The sequence below is a fragment of the Mya arenaria genome, chromosome 14 (assembly GCF_026914265.1).
Source record: "Mya arenaria isolate MELC-2E11 chromosome 14, ASM2691426v1".
NCBI classification, from domain to species: Eukaryota; Metazoa; Mollusca; class Bivalvia; order Myida; family Myidae; genus Mya; species Mya arenaria.
This window is the reverse complement of record NC_069135.1, coordinates 37,896,279-37,923,958: the sequence shown is the minus strand read 5'-3', so window position 1 is coordinate 37,923,958 and position 27,680 is coordinate 37,896,279. Positions and strand designations below refer to the sequence as shown.

Sequence of the window (27,680 nt, the reverse complement as noted above, 5' to 3'; positions counted from 1 at the left end):
TAGCAAAATCTTTAAACGACATCTCCTCTGAAACGGATAGGCAGATTTTGATGAAACTTGACAGAATTGTTCCTTGGGTGGTCCTTAACCAAAATTGCTCAAATGGTTCCGGTCCGCTGCACAACATGGCTGCCAGGGCAAAAAAATAGAAAAACCTTTAAAGAACATCTTCTCAGAAACCGATGATCAGATTTTGATGAAACTTAACAGAAATGTTCCTTGGATGGTCCTTTATCAAATTTGCTTCAATGGTTTCGGTCCACTGCACAAGATGGCCCCCAGAGGTAAAAATAGAAAAACCTTTAAACGACTTCTCCTCAGAAACCGATGATCGTATTGCAATGAAACTTGACAGAAATGTTACTTGGGTAGTCCTTAACCAAAATAGCCCAAACAGTTCTGGTCTGCTGCACAACATGGGCACCAGAGCTAAGAATAGAAAAAAACGTTAAACTACATCTTCTCAGAAACCGATTATCAGATTTTGATGAAACTTTACATAAATGTTCATCGGGATGCCCTTTAACCAAAATTGCCCAAATGGTTCCGGTCCGCTGCACAACATGGCTGCGAGAGTTAAAAATAGAAAAACCTTTAAGGACTTCTCGTCCGCAGTCTTCACGAAAAACATTTTAACCTACTAGCCAGTTGGACTAGCATAATGGCATATTTTACTAGTCCGAATGACAATCTAGTAGTCCGACTATTTTGCCACATTATAAAACTGTATGCTTGAGGTAAATACCTATTTCAATTGAGCAGCTTGCAGTTTGAGTAAACATTTCTTTATTATGATGCTCATGCAGTGATAGGGAGTGACATCCTTCTGTTGGGAATAGTGCTCCTTGTTTTTCAGAACCTATGGGTACTATGTAAAAACAAAAGGCATCTTGCTTGAATAGACTGTAATAATATCAACATGGTTAGAAAAGAAATGCCATGCTTTAATAGCTTTGATTACATTTTACTACTGAATTACCTCCCTTTAATAGAAAAAAAAATAATGTCTTAATTTTTCACGTATAGCATCTTTAAATAATTTTTAAACAATAATAATTTATGAGTAAACATATAAGCATAAAGTTCTCACAAAAAGATCAATTTAAAAACCTTACATTTATACATAGGAAAGTATATATAGACTGAACATTAATTTTCGTTTAAGTGACATTCTGAAAGTTTATGAAACAGCTATTTTTAGTAACTTAAATGGCCGAAAAGTGTAAGTGAAACACCAAGTCGATTCTATCTCGTCAGTTCTTGTTCAGGTTAGATATTTGCTTCATAATCTATTCAGATTAAATGATAACCGATGATCAGATTTTGATGAAACTTGACAGAAATGTTCCTTGGGTGGTCATTAACCAAAATTTGTTAAATGGTTCCAGTCCACTGCACACCATGGCTGCCAGAGCTAAAAATTAAAAAAAACTTTATACGACTTGTCGCCGAAACCGATGACCTTTTTTCGATAAAACTTGACAGAAATGTTTGTTTGGTGCTCCTTTACTCAAATTGCCCAAATCATTTCGGTCCACTGCACAACATGGCAGCCAGAGCTATTAAAGTAAATTTTTTTTTTAAATAACTTCTCCTCAAAAATTGATGATTGTATTTCTATGAAACTTGACGAAAATGTTCGTTAGGTGGTCTTTGCTTGAACCTTTTGGCCAGTGGAGCACAGGCACTGATGTGCCTCTTGTTTATCTGCACGGTAGTTAGAAAATATTCAGTGCTCCAGCCAGGATTTGGAAAATGCAGCGTACTACATGAAGGCCCTTTTGATACGCATTGAGTATGCTTTGCATGGGCCAACATTCAAGTCATATTGTTTTAACTACTTTCAATACTAATAGATTGTTTTGAATACCTTAACTTTATGAATTAGTTTTATACTTATTTCTGAAAATTGACCTTATCAAACAAAAGGGCATAGCAGGGTGCAGTAAAATTGCAGCAGGTTGCTGGATAAGGGCAGCGGGGTGCCCCACCCTGCTATTTAAGTCTAGCTTGAACACTAAAATTGGTTATGCCAATTCTACTGGTTATTGTTATGGTATGGGAGATAATAATTGTGCAGAAGAAAACAAAGAAAACACTCCCGAACACAGTACTGGTTATGATAAAATGTTCTAAAAAGAGTTGTTATTTAACATGTACATGTATACTTTATTTTAGGTTACAAGTCATTGAAACGTTGTTAAAGTATGGTGCAAAAACGGATGTGAAAAACAGCAAAAATGAGGTAACCTAGACATTACATTATATGTGAAACTGAGCAAGCAATTTCCAATTGATATTATTCATATTTTACACAACATGAATATAGGTGATATAGAGGATAATTGGTTGTTTCAGTTTCAGATATGCACCTTAAGTAATATTTTACCACATGTGGCTTTGCCATGGGTGAAATATTTACTTTTGGTGTTCACAAGGTGATATATATTGCAATCTTACACTGCAACAAACAATTTTTCTTTTTATTAATGCTTGATATTATTACAAAAACAAAGTTTAATAGATATTTAATGGGAAAACCACACAATATTTCAATCAAATGATGTCATAACAAAAAACAAATTTAAAGTGACACTCTTATTCAAAATCAATACATTCACATGTATGATTTTGAGTGATAAAGCTACTTACTAAATAATGCATTTATGGAAATTATTAATTATTGATAACGAAATTATAACCATGTATTTAATAGCTGAAAACACAAACATATTAAATGATTGGTGAATGCTAAAAGATTTACTGTGATCTACTATCATCTCATTTGTTAGAAATACTGTGTTTTATGCACATTTCTTTCGAATTAAACTTGGTATCCTTCATAAGAATCATTGTTTTCGACATTTATTTACCCTTTTTGGTATATTACAACAATTTTATTAATTGTGGTTACCGGTAATCTTATTTGGGAGAAAGAGTCCATCTTTAAATGATGTCATTGCATTTTCTACCCGGCTTTGTATGCATTTATGTTACCATTTTTACAATGAAACAGGTAAAATCTAAGAAAACTGTGAATATTTTGAAAAAAATCATTACCGGTATTTAAAACACCCTTCTTTCAAGTCAGGAGCTCCACCAGTTGAGCTAACCAGCCTTGATAACTCTCATTACCTACCCTGTTGTTTGCAAGTTACTGTCATGTCAAAAATCTATTGCTGGCAATCGCCATTGTCACCATTTCCAACAAAATTGCAAAAGTGGCCGACAGTTTTTTTCAAATTTAGGAATTTTTATGGCAACAATGATTGCATACATGAAATATTTTCTGAATATGATGTAAACAGCACACTCAGTGACCTGCATGATAATCAATTTGATATCTGCAGTAAATCAAGCATGTCTTTGTTGTGACATATCTAATAAGTGGGGCTGTCTATGTTTTATTTCAGACTGCAGAAACAGTATTAGCTGGGCTTCCAGATTCTAGGGCGAACCCAATTAAAGCTTTATTCGAAGGTAAATTTAAACATTTATGCTGTAATAGGCTGGTTTGTTTGTATTGAAAAAAATATTGCCATGACTTGAATTTCTTTGGCTATGACATTGATATCTCCTTTGGCTATGACATTGATAACTTCTTTGGCCATGACATTGAGGTCTTCTTTGGCCATGACATTGATGTCTTCTTTGGCAATGACATTGATGTCTTCTTTGACCATGATATTGGTGTCTTCATTGGCCATGACTTTGATGTCTTCTCTTGCCATGACCTTGATGTCTTCTTGGCCATGACATTGGACAAGGGTTACAATATATTGTTTGGGGTTTACCCACTAGTGAAATAACTAAATGTTTAAATAAGCTGTTCAAACAGGGAATCCAAACTTGATTAATTGTGGTTTTAAATGGTTTTAAATAAAAAGGGAAAATAAGTTTTCAATATTTTCTAGAATACAAGAAGTCTGGTGCTACTCAGGTTCCACGTTTTCTGAAGACACTGTCCAGAGGAATGTCGCTCCAGGGAGTAAAAGGTCAGTTAGTGATTGGGAGTTACCGTATTGAGAGAAGTTTAGTGCCCCACTTATCATCCATGATGTTGTGGGTTGGAGCCCCCACCCTCCCCCTGGGCCATGATTACAAACAGTCTCATGTCAAAGTTCAGACTCAAGTGGTTAAACTGCAATTCATCATTTCATTGTAATTTTTCCTTCTAGTTTAGTATTGATGTTGAGTTTTGCTGAATTTTGTTATTATTTGAAATTGTACAATTATTATATTTGATATAAGTTCTTTTCTGTGTTTGAGTTTAAACTCAGACTTGAGACAGTTTGTAAATGCTTTTAGTCTCTTCAAAGGATTTCTACATCGGAATTGAAACGGATTCATATATACAGTTAATAGCTGTCTTACTAATTCAGCTCAAATTATTTCATAAAAAAAGGGTCAGTTATACTTTTAAAATGTAGTTTTGTGTAGATAGGCAAAAATAAATCAACAGAAATTAATGATGATTTTTTAAATTAATCAAAAATACATCCAATGTGACACAAATTATGCAAAGACATTTACTGGTTGAACGTGGTCTATAAGTCCAGTTGTGTTTCTCGCCAAAGAGGTTGTAAGTTTGAGCCCCGTCATGGGTGCGTTCTCATGGCCTCTGAAAATGGACACCAGCAGCCAAATGTATAAAACAAGATAACCCTTAGACTTGGTTAAAGTTATCCAAAATGTTTATTGTTGTTGATTGGTCAATATTTATCAAACAGTTACAGTCGACCAATCATATCATTTAAATGTGCAAACTAGCTAATAGATAAGTTGTGGACAACTTAATTTTTTTTTGCAATTTGCTACAGTAATACTTTCTGCCCAGGAACTAGACTTAAGATAAATTCATATTAGCTTACAGGTGTGTCTTCACAATCTAGCTAAAATATATAAATTATATATCACACCTCCAATGTAAATGACGCAACGCCATTGGTCAAGGACTGGTCACACGTTGACCCCATATTTTTCCATTTTGGGTCGCAAAATTTATATCATACCAAAATGGCATCTATTTTACAATTCCAATGAATATTCCAATGAATAAATGATACATTTAAACATGTAAACAGGTTGTCGACGGGATATATACGTTTTGGGGCTAGTAGGTGACCCGATATGGGATATACAGGGCGCAGGAAACCATATTCAAGTAAGAGCTTTGCTCGCACTCGAATATGGTTTCCTCCTTTGCCCCGTATATCCCATATTGAGTCACCTACTAACCCTGTCACTTATAATATATGTGTATATAACAGTATTAACAGTCAATATTTACTTTGAATAAACAGTTGTACTGGGTTAGAAATGTTGAATTGAATCTAGTGTCATGTTCTGATGGTCAATTATATTAGTGATTAAAAAATATCAGATGTGACCAATTTGAATTGAGGTTCATAAATGAGTTATTCATTTACGTTTATGTTGTCCATATTTTTCAGAGTGTTTATTGATACAACTGTAGGGTTTTAGCTATAAATTGTTACGGAAGGTTGCTGCACCCTGTCCATTTTTTGATAGCATCCTTCTGCCCTCATAGGGACCAGAAATTAAGCTACATTCATAGAATAAAATGCATTAGACTGATAAATATTGATTTTGTTTTGATTAAAACTGATTATTAGATTATAAATACATACAAACTTATATTTGGCAATAATATTATTTTATATATAATACTAATTAAATTAAACACATTACCTAACATTTTCTAACAAATTCAAAAGTCCTCCACAACCTCAGCCTGAAAGATTTCAATGTGATGTTTGCTCCCGAAGCACCCTGGCCCTCTTCTGCAGCACCATGCCCTTTAAAAAATGGCTTAAACCCTACAACTGTTACCTTTTTTTTTATCATACCCGAAGCATTGTATGACAGAAGTTTTAACATGAATGTTTTCAATTGAAACTCATTATTTAACATCATTTAACTTTGTAATATTTTTGACAGATTGTCATCAACCTGCAGTAAGAGTGCTTGTAATTGACAAATGTTTATTGTTAAAACATTTCATATATTTCTATTCTTAACTAGGTAAATTTCCTTTCTGGTATTCAAATTGGTGAAAAATCCATATTTTTACCAAATGAATATGCATGATGTACCTGTCAGATCTTATTTCCCGATATATTTTGGTGTTTTTTCTGTAAATTTCTGTCTGTTTTCCAGATATTCTACTATCCTACTCTATATTCTACTCTTGATATATCCACATAAATGATATAATTACCTAAATAAGTACATTCCTTTTTTTAATAATAGTATGTTACTTAATATGAAGACTTGTTTTTTGTAAACATTATAAGACTCCTAAAATAGTAGGTACGTCTCAGGGCTTTTTAGCTGTATTTTTTGTTGTTTATGGTTGTTGAGTTTATAAAGGTCTGCCTGTGCTGTATTGTGAAATTGAGAAATTTGTTTTGTTTTGAGCTCTACTGGTCAAAGGCTTTTACTATATGCCATGAGGCAGTGTCTGTCATCCATACGTCCATCCATCCATGCGTGTGTTTGTAAGCAATTGCTTGCAAACATGATAAAGTCTTCAGTTTTGATAGTATCTTAATCAAACTTATACAGTAATTGGATATCCATGATAGCTTGGTTCCTTTCTTAAAAGTATTACTGGATTGTGGCCCTTTATTATCATTACTATTGTTGCCAAGTAAGAAGATACAGTCTAAGGGAGACAACTTGTATTCAGTGACTGTATTTTTTTCTTTTTCACTCCCTTGCCTTTTTTAAAGAGGTGAAAATTACAGTTTAGGAGAGGCAACCTGTACTGACTGTTTGTGGATGGTTTTCTCCCTTGCCTTTGTGAACTATTAGTAACAGTATGCATATTACCCATACATACATGCTTTGGAATTAAAATTACGATAAGAGCCATGCCAGTAGAGCATTCTGGCCTCTTGTTTACAAAAATATGCACTCAAATACTTTTTCATATATAAAATACTTTTTGTCAACCATTGGTGAACATAAAGTGACGACATGTTCGAACATAAATTGGCCACATGTTCAAATACATTGTAGCCACACGTTGGAACATAAATTAACAACATTTTCAAACATAAATTGGCCACATGTTCAAACGGGGCCACATGTTTGTACATAAATTGACCATATGTTCAAACATCAATTGGCCACATGTTGGAACAATAAAATGACCACATGTTTAAACAAAAAGTGACCAAATGTTCCAACATAAATTGACCACATGTTCAAACATGAAGTGACCAAATGTTCCAACATAAATTGACCGCATGTTCTAACACAAAGTGACCACATGATCAAACCTAAATTGACCACATATTCAAACAGGAATTGGCCATATGTTCAAACATAAATTGGCCACATGTTCAAACATGAATTAGCCACATGTTCATCAATTTTATCAAGAGTTAATATGAACAGTATTTAACATCATAGGAACTTAAATATGTTTGATTGGGTCTGCCATTGTTTGGAATGTGAAGTTGTGAACAAAATACTTGTTTCAATGATAAAACAACATCAAAATTTAAAAATAAAGCTCTACTGTTAATAACTATTTAAAAATGTGACAGAATTTGCTCTATCTCTGAACAAAGAAAATCACTCAATTTGACCAAAAAAAGTGTTGCTTACATTAAACCTGTGAGCGAGTCTGTGTGGCTGACAGGTACAAAAATGATGATATACACAAAAACAACACTCTCTTTGGCTTGAGGTATTTTTAAGTTTACAGCTAATTTGGTTCAGTGCATTTAATGTTTTAAACTTCACTCAACTGTTTCTTAAACTCATATGAATTTATACATATAGACCGGTATATATATTGACAGTATGTAGCATGTAAATTATAATTGACCTACAAATATATTTGGTTTAAGAAATACATTTTAATGCAGATATTTTTTAACTGAAATGGATACTTTGAAAGGTTGTATCTCTCTAAATTTAACATGGTGGCATGTACTGTCTTAAAATGATGTTCATTTTATATAATTATTAGACTTAATCCAATATTTCTGGTTTCACATATTCAATTTTTATGATTTAATTTCGTCATTTAACCCACAAAAAGGCTCCTGATGCTTGGTCACTGAACCTTGTTAAGTAAAATCCTAAATTATTTTCTCTTGAAATTTTGAAATAATTAACATGAATCTTTTTATATGGGTATAAACAATGTTCAAAATGGGTAAAACTTAAAAAAAAAAAAGTCATTTCTAAAAATTTAAATAATCAATTTAAATTTTCTTTGGACAGTAATGAAACCTCACTTAAATACAAGACAGGTCGAATAAGAAGTTACCTTTTATGCAAATACTTTTCATATGGCAAAACAGAAAAACTTAAATATTCTATTTGCTTTTATAAAAGTTGGGTGGGTTAGTGGGTTTTATTTTGTACATGGAAATTCTGGTGAGATTTCTAAATATTTGAAAACATATTTAAGGCTAAAACAAAATTAAAAACATAAAATAGATGTTGCTTGTTTATGAGGGCTAGCAGGATTAAGAACATGAAAGTTGTACTTTTCTAGACTAAAATATTAATTCACCTGTTTGATATAATTATGTGTATTTCATTTCCAGACTATCCCATCTTGCCAAATGACCCCAGCTGGACACAAAACAGCCCCGATTACTGCAACAGCTGTACACCGAATGGACCCAACACCAATATCCTTGATGGTAAGGCATGGGGGTGGGGTTTATTACTTAGGAGTGTTGGGTGGGGCTTGGGGCACAAAACAGCCCCGAATACTGCAACAGCTGTAACCCCAATGGACCCAACAACAATATCCTTGATGGTAAGGCATTAGGTTGGGGTTTATTTTAGGAATGTTGGGTGGGGCTTGGGGCACAAAACAGCACCAGGTATTGCAACAGCTGTACACAAAATTGACCACGCAAAAGTTTTAGGGGGATGGAGTTAAAATTAGAAGTTTGAGTTAATGAACAAGGGGAGCCAGATATAGCATACTTGTAATAAAAATTCATTAAAAAAATATATTTTAGTGGGTTTTTGTATTTGCAAATTTGTTGTTAAGTTGTTTTGTAGTTTTTCTTTTCACTTTTGTGTTATCCTGCTCCCTTACTCCTACGACTGGCTGATGTTCAGAACTTTGTTAAAGTTAACAACATGGTTAACAAGATTGTTGTTAACTTTAAAGATTAACCATTTTTATGATATGTCCATATACTCAAATAAAATGTGAACAGCAAATTTGATCTTCAATACTTTACAAGAAAGAAAGATACAACGAAATTAAAAATTGTAGTTTTGAAACTTGAATCTGAATTCAGACTTGAGACTGTTCATAATAATATCCCAAGAGGATTGAAGATTTAAAAGTTAACAATCATAATGTTAACAACGTTGTTAATGGGGCTGTCTCACGTATGATAAAATAGCGGGAAAAAAAATGTAAAAAAACTGACATAAATTTGGCATCGATGTGTACAATGCATTGAAACTTACTAACTGAAGTACCACATAGTTTACAATTTATCTAAGTTTAGCAGTTATTTCGTATTTTTCCATTAAAAAAGATTACTGGGTATGTCTACCAGGTAGAATTCATTCCTTATGCGTGATTGGCTAGTCGGTGTTATCACGTGATATAACCGAGGTAGATGTATAGCTTAATTATGTCACTCGAATAGAGTTAGCCTTTGTAGCTCAGTGAGTAAGACGCAGGACTTCAATTTTGGCGACGCTGGTTCGAGCCCGGTCTCCGACACATTTTTATTTTACATTTTGGTACTTTTTTTTACAATTATGATATTAAAGCGTAACACATTCTATAAGATAATTGTCATGAGATTTGTTATAAAAAAAACTTTTTTTGGTGCCAATCTGTGACACTGTCCCTTAAGTTCTGAGCATTGGCCAAATATATCATTCTATGGTTGTTTGCATATTTTTGGCCTGGACTGTACTTAATTTTGAAGTAAAATTGTTAGAGTTTTTTTTCTGCCTTTACACAGGGGGCAGGATATTTTTTTTTGGATTATTTCTTTAAATAAATAAAAATCGTTTGTTTCTGACCTTTGTTAATTTACAGTTTGATAAAATTTACTGTGTATTTTTCATGTGGCACCTGTGGATATATGAACAAAGCCTAAGTTTGTTTGCCATTAATTTTATTCATCTTTTTTGTTAAAAATGTTTAAATAAAACTTAAAAAATGTTATTAAAGCATGATATTTTTTTATGAAACCTTTTACTCATTGCTTTTTTGACAAAAAATATTCTACCAGACTTAACTTTGGCTTTGTAAGCCTATAATAATACTTCTCATTCAGGTTACCCAACGGTACATACGAAATAGGTGCCGACATTACCACTTTTAATTCCGTCGATTAAAAAAATCTAGCTATAACTGTTCTGTTACACAGTCAAGCATTTGTTTTGTGTTTTTTTTCTGTTTGGTGTTTCTTATTTGTTTCTTTCACATGGTAGGGGCATAGCATATCCAAATATTCCATTGCAATTATACCGTTATCAGATACATGTGATATTATACATGTATGTTTCTTTTAAAACCCTATCTCTGTATTAAGTACTTTCCTGTGCTTAAATATCTTTTTCAAGCTGAGAAAGTTTATTCCTGGGTTTTAAAATGATTCCCTAAATGACAAGCTACGGTAATGTCTTTTTTTAACTGTTTTTTTTTCATGCCATATATGAAGCCTTTTTAAATATATATCACTATGCATAGATTAAAATAAACACAATGATGTTAGAATAATGGTTTCTGTTCAAAACTAATCCATGCAAAGAACAATATTTTTACAATATAACAAACACAGCTAATGCCCCTACCCAGCATGACCCCTTCACCAACCCCCTGTGCATGTATGTTTTACTAGATGACCCCTGTAGCTGTTGGCTGGCCGCAGATTTTCATCAGGCCTGGTGTGTCCTTGACCTACGTTATGATCATACACTCACAGGAATCACTGTTTATGGATGGTGGGTGTTTCTAATTTGTTTTGCCTTTAATTTTCCATATTTGTCACCAATTTTGCATGCCAGATTGATTCTTTTTTAATTTTGAGGTCAAAGGTCAGGGTCACCATTTTTGCATGTCTTGAGATGCCACTGAGATTCAAATATCATGGAATGTCCTTGACCTACACCAAGGTCACATGTTCATTGGAATCACTATTTGTTCAAACATCTTTTTAATTTAATCTTACCTTTTTCGTCACCGTTTTATCATTGATCATGTTATAATCAGTCTATTTATAGAAAAATACCATTAATAAATACACTTATTATTTGCGCTTTATGTCGTCACAGATTGTCCGTCGTGAGTGCGTGCGTGCGTGCGTGCGTGCGTGCGTGCGTGCGTAAACTTTTACTTTAAACGACATCTCCTCTGAAACTGATAAGCGGATTTTGACAAAACTTCACAGGAATGTTCCTGAATGTTGGTGGTCCTTTACCAAAATTGCTCAAATGGTTCCGGTCCATTGCACAATATGGCTGCCAGAGCTAAAAATAGCAAAATCTTTGAACGACATCTCCTCTGAAACGGTTCGGCAGATTTTGATGAAACTTGACAGTAATGTTCCTTGGGTGGTCCTTTATTAAAATTGCTCAAATGGTTCTGGTCCATTGCACAATATGGCCGCCACAGCTAAAAATAGCAAAATCTTTAAACGACTTCTCCTCAAAAACCGATGATCGTATTGCAATGAAACTTGACAGAAATGTTACTTGGGTAGTCCTTAACCAAAATAGCCCAAACAGTTCTGGTCTGCTGCACAACATGGCAGCCAGAGCTAAAAATAGGAAAAACCTTTACACCACTTCTCCTCAGAAACTGATGATCAGATTTTGATGAAACTTGACAGAAATGTTCCTTGGGTGTTCATTAACCAAAATTTGTTAAATGGTTCCAGTCCACTGCACACCATGGCTGCCAGAGCTAAAAAATAAAAAAAACTTTATACGACTTGTCGTCGAAACCGATGACCTTTTTTCGATAAAACTTGACAGAAATGTTTGTTTGGTGCTCCTTTACTCAAATTGCCCAAATCATTTCGGTCCACTGCACAACATGGCAGCCAGAGCTATTAAAGTAAATTTTTTTTTTAAATAACTTCTCCTCAAAAATTGATGATTGTATTTCTATGAAACTTGACGAAAATGTTCGTTAGGTGGTCTTTGCTTGAACCTTTTGGCCAGTGGAGCACAGGCACTGATGTGCCTCTTGTTATTCTTTTTCAATAACATTAAAGAGCTTGTGCAACAGAAGACCTATAATGGAATTTGCTGTTTGTTAAAATGTCATCGCTTAACAACTGCCTCTTTTATGTTTGTGGGAATGGTGGTCCCTTTCTTTATGTAAAATCCGAGAATTCTTTCTGAAAACCTTGCTTCATGTCTTCCCCGATACATTCTTTAACCCAACTGATTCACTCTATCAAATCATCAAATTGACATGTAGTGGGGAATACAATATTGTCTCATAAGTGTAAGAGATCTCTGCCTCTCACCATCTGAAGAGCTCCTGGGCTTTAACCAAACCAGATCTCTGTCTTTCATCCAAGAGGTTATGGGCTTGAACATAACCAGATCTTTGCCTCTCACCCAAAAGGTCATGTGCTTGAACCAAACCATATCTCTGCCTCTCGTCCAAGAGGTCATGTGCTTGAACCAAACCAGATCTCTGCCTCTTGCCCAAGAGGCCATGAACTTGATCTTAACCAGGGTAACTTACGTACTCTTTGCCCGCTAAAATGAAGACCAATAGTGGTTTCTAATACCAAAACATTTGAGGGTGATTTGGATCAGCCCATAGTATCAACTTAAATTCTATAAAATATTGGTATTTATTTAAATGTGTGAAATTTGTGGAAACAAGAAATATTATGATTTTACATTTCTAAGCCCAATGATGTGATTTATGTATAGAAAGGTTAATTTTTTACTTTTTATATATCCTATCAGACTTGATATATATTTGTGTCTATGATTTTAGGGACAGCCCTCAGATGGTTCGCACATTCGAACTTCAAAAAGGGTCGACCCTTAAGTAAGTAACATCCTTCGATTGATCCATGTCATTGTTCTTACATCAATGTTTTCCTGCCTTGGTGATGCTTAAAGCATTTGTTTGTGATTTGTTCTAATTTAATAACATTTTTAGCTTGACTATATATATATATATATATATTATATATTAGGAGAGCTATTACAGGAGAGCTATTATACTACTACCCCCGGCATCTGCGTCATTCAGTGGGATCCTGAAAATTTTTACCCAGTAGGTCCTGGCGGGATTCCAAATGGGACCCAATGGGATCCCGACGAATTTTCCCAGTGGGATGAGAGTGGGATCACGAGGAATTTTCCCAGTGGGATGAGAATGGGATCCCACCCTCATCCCGATGGGATCCCAACGAATTTTCCCACTGGGATCCCATTGGGATGGGGGTGGGATCCTGACAATTTTTCCCAGTGGGTCCCCAATTTTCGGTGGGGTTTTGCTTTAAAAAAATGTACTTTTAGACAAGTCTGTTTCATCTCTACATGCATAAAACCACTAGTTCAATTCTCATGCTGGCTTTATACTATTTATTGGGGATTAAAGGATGATCAAGTAATGTCGAAAAACTGACCTCTGGAATTTGCGATAATCGATAAGTAATAATATTTTAAGCATACGATAAAGCATTACGATTCTCAATAATCGAAAATCAATTATCTCACTAGGCTAGGATTGCACGTTTTCATGATTAACCTGAATATTCTGTAGTAAAATATGTGCCCTTTTTTTTTTATACAAAATTTCCATCAATTTTACGTGAATCAATTTTGATGATTTATTGGAAGAACTACGCCGAATATTTCTGATAATCGATTATGTTTTTTGTCCGATTTTTATACCCTACTGATTATAAAAAAAGCTGAACTGTTCCTTATTTTCCTTTTGGTCTGAGTTTCTTTACAGTATTTTAAACTGTGCAAACTTCATAATTAATGAGTTCACAGTAATAATGGGCTTTTCATGCTGTGTTCATCTAACTTTTATAAATGTACATGTGGATTTATTTCAGTGGTCCATGGTCTACAGTTGTTCCTTGTACGTGTATAAAATCAGGACCGACCACTCTGTCAAGCCCAGGTTGGTATTATATGCAAGATATAGGACATGATTTTTTGAAGATATGTGTCCAAAGCATTCAATGAGTTACATTCCATGATAAACAAGTTTCTAAGTGTATTTTCAAGATTTATTATGTTTTTCGCTCACCTGAGAACATAGTGCACTGGATGAGATTTACCAATACCCATCTGTCCAGCGTCTGTCCGTTGTCCCTTAATAATTGCTACGTTATCCTCCTAAACCACCTGGCTAATTTAGATGAAACTTTTCAGGGATGTTCCTTATATGATACCTTTTCAAAATTGTTTAAAGAATGGTTTAAATGCAGAACCCTGGTTGTCATGGCAACCAAAAGGAAAAACTTTAAAAGTCTTCTTGACAAAAAACATGAGGCCTTGATCTTAGTTTTTTGTTGTGTAACATTGTCTAGTGGTCATATACCAAGTTTGTTCAAATTATGCCGCCGGGTTCAAAGCTGGCCCACCCCTTTTGACCTACATTCTTATTTTTGAAGCTACAGCAATGCAATTTAGACCATGTGCTCAGTTTTAAAAACAAATTTCAATGTTGTGCTTGGATGACCATAATCACTACAAGATTTGACGATACTCGATCATTGTTTTATCCCTAGTTGCATTGATCTCAACCAATAAACTCATTCATTCTCAATATAAAAAAACCAAAAAACTTTCACTCAGGTGAGCGATTTAAAGCCATCATGGCCCTCTTGTTTTGTTATTCTAAACTTTATACTCATAATTCACATCTCCAATTCTAGTTTGAACTTTGGCTGTCCCCTTCTTATACAGGAGCAATGCATAAATAACACTCCCAGGAGTTAAAGATCATTAGAATTTAAAAGTCAAAGATATGACAAACAGTAATATGTTTAGAACAATCAGTACGTATGACAGCTGTTGAGACAATTATTGCAAGGAATTTGTAATCCTTATTACAGGTGATCCACAGACGTTCACAGATTTTACCGCCCGGTCACGGTATTGGCGTATTCTGCTGCTTGACAATTTTGGTGGGAAATGCATCTGCTTCCAGGGTATTAAACTGTATGGAGCAGACAACAGGATAAGGAAACTCCTAGAAGAGAATAGTATGGAAAACTATGCTGATGACATCATCGCTTTGGTAGGAATAAGTTTATATGACAATACTTGCATGTAGACAGTCATATTTTTATCAGGTGAGATACCCCTGATTGACTTCGAGCTTGTTTTACTACTTAATAGTCTTGCATGGTTCAAACTTTTTAATGTCTTTTTTCTCTGTCAGAATCATATTCTCTCAATAAATTGTAGTATAAATCTTTGATCAAAGTGTTAAAAAAAAGCAGAAAATGTACTTTGGTAATTAAACATTTTTTTAGTGCACTCAACTGTACATCATGACCTTAATTATTTGAAGGAAGTTAACAGTCCAATCGTGGTTGAAGTATTAATAATTACAAGACACTCCCTCATTAGCTGGCATTATGTTTTGCTTAAAGGCATAGTTTAAGGAATGTTTGGCATGCTGTGCATCTTCTGCTAAATACACTGGTGTCACAGTAGGGGTCAATTTCCTGTGTATACGTTTATTGGCTCAGGGCCATTATGGGTCCATTTCTAGAATAAATCCTCCAAAACTGCACAGCAGGATACTCAGATCAGAGATCTGAAAAGAGGGATCAAGGCAAGTAGATTAAGATTAATACACAGAGGTTGTGTACTGTACACAGATTTGGAGGGGGGGGGGTCACTTATAGAAGGCTTAAACTAGGCTTTTAAATTGATATAATGTACTGCAATGGTTGGTTCATACCCATGCAACAGGCTCCAAACAAGTCACCTCAATTTATCATGAATAATGTGACCATGTTTAATCTTATCAGAATTGTTGAACCAATTTAATTAAAAATTTGTTTGTTGATAACATTGCACATTCCTAAAACTGACATGCATTGGCACCCTCATGGGGAACTCTTGATTTGTTGAATTTACCATTAAACCATTGCTTTTAAACAATTTTTCTATATCCACAGGGTTACAACACGTACAAGAAGTTTCTACTGATCTCAGATGAAGCTATTCAGGAGGTTGTTAGTGACTTTAGTGACAAGGAGATTATACTCAAATCGTTGGAGCGAGACAGACCCAAAGGTATTCAGTTTGAGCTTGGAGGGGGGACAATATAGATTCGAACTTGATAGATGCACAATAGAAAGAAACTTTTAATGCATTATTATGTTTGACTCATTTAACTTAAAGCTGCACTCTCACAGATTGAACTTTTGACAATTTTTTATTATTTTTTGCCTTGGAATGAGCAAATTTTTGCGCAAATGCATGGAAACCAGTTATATAAAACTGCTGAAAAAAAGACAGGTCGCAGGTTTTCATATTTATGTTCAACAATTGATGTTTTATGCATTTTTCTTAAAGTGTTAGTAACTCATTTAGCCATAAAACATTAATTTCCAGACGGAAATATGAAAATCTGAAATCTGATCTTTTGTCAGCAGCACTATATCACTGGTTGTTAGATATTTATGCTAAAAGTGACATTTCAAGACAAAAAATAAAAAAAATTGTCAAACCGGTAAACTTGTGAGAGTGCAGCTTTAAAAGATCAAAACAAAATAAGCATATGATAAGAGTAAATATGTGTACAATGTGTTTGATGACATGGACTTAAAAATAAAAATTCAGCCTTTTTTATGCCCCCGAAGGTGGGCATATTAAAATCGCACCGTCCATTCGTCCGTCCGTGTGTCCGGCTCAATAACTCGTGTCCGGGCTGTAACTTTCCCTTGTATGGACAGATTTTAAAATAACTTTCCACATGTGTTCCACATACCAAGACAACGTGTCGTGTGCAAGACCCGTGTCCCTACTTCAAAGGTCAAGGTCACACTTAGTCTTTAATCACAATGGAGTGCTGCATATAGGACATAGAGTATAGGTTGTCGTGTCCGGGCTGTAACTTTCCCTTGTATGGACAGATTTTAAAAAAACTTGCCACATGTGTTCCACATACCAAGACGACGTGTCACGTGCAAGACCCGTGCCCCTACCTCTAAGGTCAAGGTCAATCTTAGTGTTTATTCACAATGAAGTGCTGCATATAGGACATAGAGTGTAGGTTGTCTTGTCCGGGCTGTAACTTTCCCTTGTATAGACAGATTTTAAAATAACTTGACACATATGTTCCACATACCAAGGCGACGTGTCGTGTGCAAGACCCTTGTCCCTACCTCAAAGGTCAAGGTCACACTTACTGTTTATTCACAATGGAGTGCTGCATATAGGACATAGAGTATAGTTTGTCGTGTCCAGGCTGTAACTTTCCCTTGTATGGACAGATTTTAAAATAACTTGCCACATGTGTTCCACTTACCAAGACGACGTGTCGCGTGCACAACCCGTGTCCCTACCTCTTAGGTCAAGGTCACACTTATTGTTTATTCACAATGGAGTGCTGCATATAGGACATAGAGTATAGGTTGTCGTGTCTGGGCTGTAACTTTCCCTTGTATGGACAGATTTTAAAATAACTTGCCACATGTGTTTCACATACCATCCAAGATGACGTGTCGCTTGCAAGACCTGTGTTCCTACCTCTAAGGTTAAGGTCATACTTAGATGTTTATTCACAACAGAGTGCTGCATATAAGGACATAGAGTATAAGTTGTCGTGTCCGGGCTGTAACTTTCCCTTGTATGGACAGATTTTAAAATAACTTTCCACATGTGTTTCACATACCAAGATGACGTGTCGCTTGCAAGACCTGTTTCCCTACCTCTAAGGTTAAGGTCACACTTAGATGTTTATTCACAACAGAGTGCTGCATATAAGGACATAGAGTATAAGTTGTCGTGTCCGGGCTGTAACTTTCCCTTGTATGGACAGATTTTAAAATAACTTGCCACATATGTTCCACATACCAAGACGACGTGTCGCATGACAGACCCGTGTCCCTATCTCTAAGGTCAAGGTCACACTTGGGTGTTTATTCACAATGGAGTGCTGCATATAGGACATAGAGTATAGGTTGTCTTGTCCAGGCTGTAACTTTCTCTTGTATGGACAGATTTTTAAATGACTTGCCACATGTGTTCGACATACCAAGACGACGTGTCACGTGCAAGACCCATGTCCCTACCTCTAAGTTCAAGGTCACACTTAGTGTTTATTCACAATGGAATGCTGCTTATAAGGACATAACAGTGTCGGTTGTCAAGTATTGGTGGTATGTTTTATGTTTAGAGGCAATTTAAAATAACTTGCCATATGTATTTGACACGTAAAGGCAAGATCAACTTTTCATGTACTGACCTTGTTCATAGGTCAATGTCACAATCGGGGGCATTTGTCACATACTGTGACAGCTCTTGTATTCAAAAGTCTTTGATGACTGTTCATTTATTACTTAAATTTTGTAAAATTTATATATACTTTATTGTATGTATACACAGTGTCAATTAATTTTATGAATTTTGACACCATATTTTTTTATTGTTTAAAAGAGTTTTAAGTGTAGAAAAAAATGGGTTTTGGGGTTTTGAATATTATATAACAAACAAGCTGTTTGGGTTATGATAGATTACAAAAAAGGAAACTCACATACAATTTCAGTTGAAATAAGTAACCATTTAATAAAAACTGCAATAACTAAATTTTGGTTATTCATCTTTCATATTAGTACATAGTAACTGTTTATTAAAATATGGCAAAAGAATTTCACTTGCTTTAATTTTCTTTATGTTTTATTTCTAGAGTTCCATCCATCTTCCTTATCATGGGACATAACTCCGCTTACATCAGTCAGACAAGGGGTGGTAATTCCAGACTTTGGAATCAAGTCCTTGCCCGGAGTGAAAACGCAAATAAAACTGATTGCAGACCGAGGTATCATAGTTTTACATTGTCTGTTTTCCAAAGAACAAAAGTGGTGGTATATTCCAATCATAGCATTGGTGTCGTTGTTGGCATTGTGGGCGTGACATCATGCAAAAACTTTATCCAGGGTCATAGCCAAAGAACTGTTATAGAAGTTCAAACTTGGTACACAGATTTTTTACTATTAAATCTACCAAAAGCGATGACATGCACTCTACAGCACTCTTGTTTCTTTTTATAATGATTTTCGTTATTGAAGTATGTGAAAAATGTGAATTTCTATCTGGTCTGTTGTTATTGTTATTGGCAACATTGCCATGTTGGCATCCACTGTATTTTCATTGTCAGCATTGTTTTAAATGTTTAATATTGAGCAATAACTAGAATATAAAAAAAATATTGGTCATGCACATACAATGATAATTAATCTTTGCGAAAAAGTGAAATTGAAATAAAACTTATGTCTGAATTTTTCAATTTTTCCAGGTGTTTCTATAAAAGGAAAGTCAGTGGTTACTTTATTGTCAAACTCCGAGACCGAGCCATCCAAAGCCACTTTTTCTGGGATCGTCATTGACACACGTATGTACTTTAAATAATTATGAAAACTTTTAACATTTTATAGCAGGCCTTACTTTTCCCTAATTTTTTGTTAGGCTCTTACTTTTTCCTATTTTTATGCCCTAAAGGGCGGCATTTAATAATCAGCTGTCTGTCTCCACTGTTACCAATCATGAACTAAAGAATGAGGACTCAAACTCGGTTAGGAGATTGGTAATGACCAGCAGATGAACCCTTTTGATTTTGAGGTCAGTGGGTCGAAGGTCAGGGTCGAGGCAACCTCAAGCTAGTTTGCTATCAATAAATGAAGATTGCTATGTCTCAGTGACCTCAATCTTAGTAGGCAGGTTGGTAATAACCAGAAGGTGGATCCTATTGATGTTAAGGTCAAAGGTCAAGGTCAAGGTCCTGGTAACCTAGAGCTGAAAAAATTCTTTTTCAACCAATGACTGAAGAATATTAGCCCCAGAGACCTCAAACTTGGTAGGCAGGTTTGCAATGACCTGCATAAAATGACACCTATTGTTTTTTGCAGTCCGTAGGGCAGAGATGTCATAGCTTAAATCTTTGGTCTGTCAAAAGCTTATGAAAACTTTTTTCTGCACAATAACTTGACGATGATTTAACTTTACATAAAACATCAATTTTAGACTGCCTTCATCTGTAGATTATTATGAGGGTTTTTAGGGCTACTATTTGAAACTTTCAAATTGAAAGGTCAATGTCACACCCGCCCTTTTGATCTAATAACTCTCTGTTTAATATTATGATAATGCATGATAGCTATCAAGGGGCAACACATTTCTTCTTAAAAACCTTCTTTTGAACTTGCTCATGTTCCTGAATGATTTTATGCATGTGCGTTTGTCTGTAACGCTAACTTTACCTCTGATAAATGTATATGAATGTTTATGAGGCTAGTGCTATATTTTCAGCTGGGAGCCATATATTGAAAGTTCAATGTGTAGACTACCCTAGGGTGTCCTTGTCCACCCCTCAACCTATTGAAATAAGTAAGTTCCATTGATTACGTATTTGATTAAAAAAAATATCAAACTGTTTATGTATCAGTTTATGCATTGTACAGTCTAGTAACTTGTGACAATGACTATTTTTTGGTCATAAATCATATTTCTGTAAACAACCGAGTTTCAAATAGAAAAACATAAAAAATTTCAAGTGTCTTTAAGATGCAAATCATGAAATGTTTGTAGTCCCTCTTTAACACAGTACCCTGGTCCTGGACATAGTTTTGAAAAATGGCTCCTGCATGCATTTTGGTGTTAAACTTATCACGCTGGAGCATACTGTATATATATATATATATATATATATATATATACAAGAATCCCCCCCCACCACCCCCCCCTCCTAGTTACATGGGCTAATACTTATATATTGAGGTCATCTGTTTTTCAATGAAAGTAAGTTGAGGTTTTGTCCTAGCCTTGATGTCATGGGTATTTATAACTGTGACCATAACTAAACAAGTGTACAAGATATTTCAATGAAACTTGGTACGCATGATGCCAGAGACAATACGTACATGTACAGCAAGGTCCATAACTCTGGTTTTAATAATTACTGGGTTAGGTCCCTTTTTCATCTGAAGAAAGAACAGACAATGGTTGATGGCATGGTCAGTTTCACATAAGGTTTCAGTTGCATATTGAAATAACTTACTTGAATCTTTTCCAGAACCAAAGGCAGGTTTGAGGGACAGTGTAGCATTGGCATTTGATGATATGGAAGCTATGCTGAATGATTTATCCGCATCTCTGGATCCTGTCCAGGAATGACCCTTGATGCACTAGCACACGTGGCTGGATATCTTTGGGCTGTTGATCTGTTCATTTTCACAAGGCTTTAAAGCTGCACTCTCACATATTGATTATTTTGAAAGTTTTTTTCATTCTTTCTTCTCAGAATTAACCATTTTTTGTGTAAATGTGTTGAAACCAGTGATGTTGGACTGCTGACAAAATATCAGATCTCAGTGTTCATATAAATGTTCCAAATTGATGCTTAATGGCTAAAAGGGTTATGAAAAATAAACTTTTCGGCACTGTTTCAAACAATTGTTCTATTGTGAGTTATAATGCAAGACTGAAGAAATCGATGCCAAAGTCACCCAATTCTGAGGCAAAAAAAATAAATTAAACTGTCAATCTGTGAGAGTGCAGCTTTAATATTCATAATAATTCCAGAATCGATTGGATCACAAATTGAGAACATAGTGCAATGCTAATTTACCAAAGATTGCAAATGGTTCAACAAAGATGACGCAGAATTGGCCATTTGAACTCTTTGGAATAAAAATAACATTGGTTTTTTTATTTTTTTTAAATTCAGTGTTAGGTGATGTTGACCTGATATTCATAAAAAGTTAATGTGCAATAACATTATCTGTAAATTTACTGGGGGTTTAAACCAGTTTATGTGCACAAACCTCACTCTTATCCCAACAATCCTGAATAAAGAAAAAACGCATAAGGTAAATCTTATCAAAGTATGCAAGACTCAGATTTGAAAAGACATTTTTACAAGGAACAATAAATAATCTTTATACCATTTCTTTTACCACAACCATGTCAATAATAGCAAAACTTCCAAATAGAAATATAATTGAGCAAAGTAAAGCATTAATGCTTTTCTTGAAGTAAAGGTGCAATAGAATGAAGACGTTATTTCGGGTATTGAGTCTGAATTCAGAAACTGTTTACACCAGGTGTATATATAGATATATTCAGTGTGTCGACTCGTCTACTTTTGTATTTTGTTTATTTGAGTTTATCAATGTCTGCCTGCGCCCATTGGCATCATTATGGCATGACCCCGCCGTGACGCCATCACAACTTAAACGTCTGCTTGTTGACCCAGTGTTCACTCATATATCAGTTTCAGTGAAATGGGAAGATCCCTAATTATATATTCACAGTTTTCCCCACTTTATTTGCCAATGAAATTGCTGCATTGCATTTGAAATTTAATAATTATTCCTCATGAAATGCCCAGACGCCATGATATGGATGAAATTAGGCGGTTTATTTTTCTTGTATGGGGTCCACATGATCAAACTCATGATAATTAATGGGCCTAATGTGTATTTGAAGAAATAGATCAAGCTGCATATTTGTTATCACTTACATGTATACCTATGATTTATATTTAAGCCCATCTCAACCTTTTCAGGCCAGTGTATTTGTTAATATTTCTAAATTAAGAAATAAATTACTGGTTGTGCTTTGCCTCTTAAATGCTTCTTATTACTTCAGCTTGATAGCGAAAAATGTCAACATTTTTATCATAATTGTTTTATTTAAAAAAATTATTTCATGTTTTAATTTACCATCTGGATATGGTTTGCAAAATGTTCAGAATTTGTTATGGTTTTATACTAATTTATTTTTGCTGAATTGTAAAGACAGCTACAATCTGAAAAAAATCAATCTCAAGTCTGTTTCCTGGACAGAAACCAGTACTGTGTAATGTGTCTTTTTCGAGAGGCCATAAGAAGGTACACCTAGTTGGGCTCGAACCCACAACCTTGTGGGTGGGTGAGATGGGGACACCTATACCACTCCCACCCTTGAGATTTTGTATGATTTGATAGCATAACACCTGCAATTATACTCTTTATACATCATTATTTTTGTTTTAAATCTATGTGTGTTTCTCATTTTTATAAGATACATATATATTTTTTTTTTAAATCTAGAAAAAAGAAAAATACAGGTAAATTGTCAGAGACCAAAAGTTACTTTACAATTTATTGTCATCATGTTGAAGTGTTTTACCAGTTCCTACTGTTTACAGAAATGTCTATGTATTTAATATTGGTGATAAGGTTGTATAAACTTCATATATATATAGCTCTAAATATATAGCTTTGTTGTAAATGTTTGCTCAACAAATTGTTTGTTTTTTAGTGCTTTTTGTATTTGTTTATGTGATAGCTTTGAAAGAATGTTAGCCAGTTATTTACATTTTTGATGTGGAGTTGTTTTTGAAATTGATACTGCATACAGGCCATACTTCTGGAGACCATTCCAGGGGAGTTTTTTTGCAGGTCTAAGTTTGCGAAATATCAAAATAATTTTAGGCGCAAGTTTCCTTTGATCAATATCAGTGTGTGTATACCACGTGATAAATTACGTCATACATGCTATGTCGGAAGGCAGCATTTAGCTTAAAATGAACACTTAAATCAAAGATAACTTTTCATTTACACCACCATTTTAAATGAACAAAAGAGCAGCCTATGCCGCTTAAAGAGCCCCTCATTTGTTTATATTTCCGAAATTTGATGAGGTCATTAGTTTCATCAAACACTTCGACAAACCTGTTTCCAAAAAATGTTTTGACAGTGCTCCGTCAGACGGCCGTATCGTGAAAAGGTTTATCGAAGTGTTTTAAGAAACTAAACTCGCAATCAAATTCTGGTAAAAGACCGAAGGTGGGGCTCCGTAAGAGGCGTAGACTGCGCTATGTTTCATTTAAAATGGTGAAGAAATAGTGAAGTTATCTTTGTTTAAAGTCTTTTTTCAAATCAAAATATTGCCTTCCGACGTAGCATTGATGGGATCAATTTATCACGTGGTATACACACACTGAATATTACAAATTAATAAATCACTTCTAGTCAATTGAAAAGTTGATAATCATGTTTCATTAAAGCATTTATTTGTAAAAAAAAGAGCAAAAAAAATCATTGTAACTAATGGTCATTTTCACCCAGTTGGAGTTGTTTGTTTACATTCAGTTTCACTCACAGACTGTGTTTTTACTTTGTCATTATTGCCTATTGTGAAGTTTTCTGATTTAAAAAAAAAATAATACAGGGGAGACCGGATTATGGATCAAAATTCTGGAGGATTTTTCCCCCCACTTTGGGATATGGCATGTATGATAATGCTTAAGCGATTTGTTATGTGGATTTTTGAATGCAATATACACTACATTCCTTTCAAAGAAAGTGCTTCCCTTTGTTATATTATTTTTAATGTTTCTTTTTGACTCAACTGTAGCCATACTTATGTCAATGTTTGTTATTTAATCTATCTGCATTTTGTTTTACAATGATTGTGAATAAATTGATATTAACTTATGCTAAGTCACTCTCAGCATGACTTTGCACAATATGATGGTCTGGTGTTGTGTGGGGGAAACTTACCCGGCTTGTTGTCCAGCTTGGTGGCCACCAAACCAAACTCACATATGCCGAGGTCAGGAATTGCACCCGGGACAACTTAATGAGTGTGTTATAACCTATACATTTAACCAGACTATAGCCATAGTCATAGATTGCTTTTCTTTCATTAACTTTGGTTTGTTTTCATATATTTATATCAAAAGTCAATTCATTTAAGGAATGAATTGCGTGATTGATGTCATTATTGGGGTATGAACGCAGTTGGGCTGGTTAAAGCGTGTGGAGTCCGAAGGACATAAGGAAAATTTTAACCAGCCTTACTGCGTTGATATCCCCGATAATGACATCAATCACACAATTCAATTCTTATATTTACACCAATATTCATTATTTTTGTCCAGAATTGTTAATAACATATGTTATTTTATTTATGAAAACCTTACAGTAAACTCTCTAACCTGTGATCAAATAAAATCAGTTCTGAAAGTAAAATTGCTAATGACAACAATACGAGTACATTTAACAAATAATAAATTAACACTTCAATTCAGTATGTTGATAAAAAATGTCGCGGTCTGCTAAAGAATCAAAACAATAGTATGCTACTTATATTAATACGCAATGATTCACGATTTGAATATATCAGAAGATTTAGCGTTCATTTGAAAATATTCACAATTGCCAAAAGACTGTTCTTTGAAGGAACGGAAGATGCAGTGTTAATATCTACCACAAAGGTTACACAGTATTAATCAACATATTATATGATTGAGGTATTGTTATTGCCTTCCAGTCATTGTCCTCAGCTTCAGCATTCAAAAACCAATATATATTCCAGTGGATACACATCCTGCCAGAAACAAAACCACAAATTATGACAAAGCCCTCAACTCTGTCTTGAATTATTGTAGATTTATTTCCCTTTTATGACTGAAAATGAAACAAGACAGACAAGCATTTGCCCCTTTGTTCTTTTTAATTGTTGTTATTAACATTACCATGATTTTAATTATTTTATTTTTGTTATGCTGCTAATAGTTTATATATGATTGTTTTGCATGTTTTTATTTGAACATATTTTATATTGAATAAAAATAAGAAAACAAAATAATGATCTTCATCAAGTTTCTTTTGTATGTCAATGAAACTATACTAATGGCCAAAAGTCATGTCCGGTATGGGTTTCATTTGTGCCTTGCAAATCCTCAATGCCAATTTTCAACACATTACTGTACCGGCAGTACTGGCTCAAACTCCAAAATTCTATTTTCATTGAATGCATTTAATTTTAATTAAGGTCCTCTCCATCGATACCAAATTTATGAGTGTGCGATATAAAACAAAACAGATATTGTAGTTTTTGTAGACCGGACAAGACTTTTGGAGATTGTAGTTTTTGTAGACCGGACAAGACTTTTGGATATTGTAGTTTTTGTAGACCGGACAAGACTTTTGACCATTCGTATGCATTGTAGTTTCAACATAAATGTACCTTTTATCTCTGTGCACATTGTTCTAGATATACTGCACATTATTGGAAACAAACTGATATTATAGATGAACTTGAAGAGTGTGTGCAATTAGCCAAGAAAACAACGTTAAGAGAATTTGTTTTCATTCTTACCTTGTCAGGTGATTGAATAAATGGTGTTGTCTTTGTTATTAGCTGGGGTTTATGTTTGCAAAGTGCCAAATAGTTCGACATTGACCATGATTTTAAAAATTAAAAAAATGTTATATACTTTAAACACATGATACACAACAATAAATACTTTAATTATAGTAGAGTTATGCCCCTTTTAATTTTGTAAAAAGAAATGGCCAGCATCAGCATCTATTTTTGTATCGATTGACATTTTAGGTTGTAGTTAATGTACCATTGTTGGCTTCTTGTTATACAATTTTCTTATTTAAAATAAAAAAAAAATACATCCTTGCTTACATTGGTTTTCCACAGTTGTTAAAGTGGCTATCATAAAACTGCCCTTAGATATTATCTCTTAAAATGCAACGTCATGGTCTTCAAAAATGTTTTTTTCTCTTTAAAAGCATGTCCATGTTTGATTTTTGGTCATGTCTAGGTCAGCCCTGGCCAGTAAGTCGGTCATAAGGTCAAATGAACAAGACAACCTGTTAGCACTGGGACAAGTAAACAAGTAATAGTCATGTTGGCATCACCAGGATCGGCGATATGAATCATTTTTGTGCTATCATCTAAGGAGCGACGGAATATTGCTTCGCACATGTCCGTCGGTTGGTATACCAACTCATTTCCGACTGATAACTTGGCCGAAGTGCCTCAAACTTGGTAGGCAGTTTGGTGATGACCCTTATTGACTTTGAGGTCAGTAGGTCAAGACACAGTCCTGATGACCTTAGACATAAAAAAGCTTGTCCGATTAATAACTAGAGAATGTTTAGGCATACAGTCCCAAAACTTGGTAAAGAGGTTAATCATGACAACAGATGAACGCTATTGATTTTGTGGTCAGTAGGCCAAAGGTCGCGGTGATCTTTAACACAAACAACTTGTCCGATTGATAACTAGAGAATGATTGGGCCTACGGTCCTCAAACTTGGCAGGGTGACTTTGTCCTGATGACTTTGAGATAAGTATGTCAAAGGTCACGGAAACCTCGAACACAAAGATGAGGGTCATTTTGGCCCTAAACCACTTACCTGAGTAAAAGTTGTTGACCATTGTTACCACTTTCCAATATTACATAAAATATATCTTTAGGTTTTCTCCTTTATATCTCTATGCAACACAGGTGACAACTGTAGCTTAAAAAATAAGAAAGCAGAGAAAGGTCACTTGACAATGTCAATATTATTACTTGTTTGCAAAACTGTACACATGGTCGAAATGTCATTCAAAAGCAAGAATGTAGGCCAAAATGTAACAATCAAGTCATACAAGCACCGCGTTGTTATTTGTTTTCAATATTTATG

At 34.6% G+C, this 27,680-nt stretch overlaps 1 protein-coding gene across 1 annotated transcript in view; it reads left to right on the top strand.

Annotated features, from left to right (window-relative positions):
• The window catches only part of LOC128217133 (uncharacterized), a 31,039-nt gene extending 4,478 nt beyond the window's left edge, over positions 1–26,561 (top strand). The window contains exons 8-20 of the mRNA XM_052924045.1: positions 2,179–2,245; positions 3,414–3,480; positions 3,915–3,995; positions 8,592–8,690; positions 10,875–10,977; positions 12,995–13,048; positions 14,073–14,140; positions 15,081–15,265; positions 16,158–16,275; positions 18,893–19,024; positions 19,502–19,597; positions 20,512–20,589; positions 21,275–26,561. Coding sequence (XP_052780005.1) covers positions 2,179–2,245; positions 3,414–3,480; positions 3,915–3,995; positions 8,592–8,690; positions 10,875–10,977; positions 12,995–13,048; positions 14,073–14,140; positions 15,081–15,265; positions 16,158–16,275; positions 18,893–19,024; positions 19,502–19,597; positions 20,512–20,589; positions 21,275–21,375 — 1,249 coding nt within the window. The 3' untranslated portion in view covers positions 21,376–26,561. The remainder of the gene's footprint in view (positions 1–2,178; positions 2,246–3,413; positions 3,481–3,914; positions 3,996–8,591; positions 8,691–10,874; positions 10,978–12,994; positions 13,049–14,072; positions 14,141–15,080; positions 15,266–16,157; positions 16,276–18,892; positions 19,025–19,501; positions 19,598–20,511; positions 20,590–21,274) is intronic.
• The last annotated feature ends 1,119 nt before the right edge of the window (positions 26,562–27,680 follow it).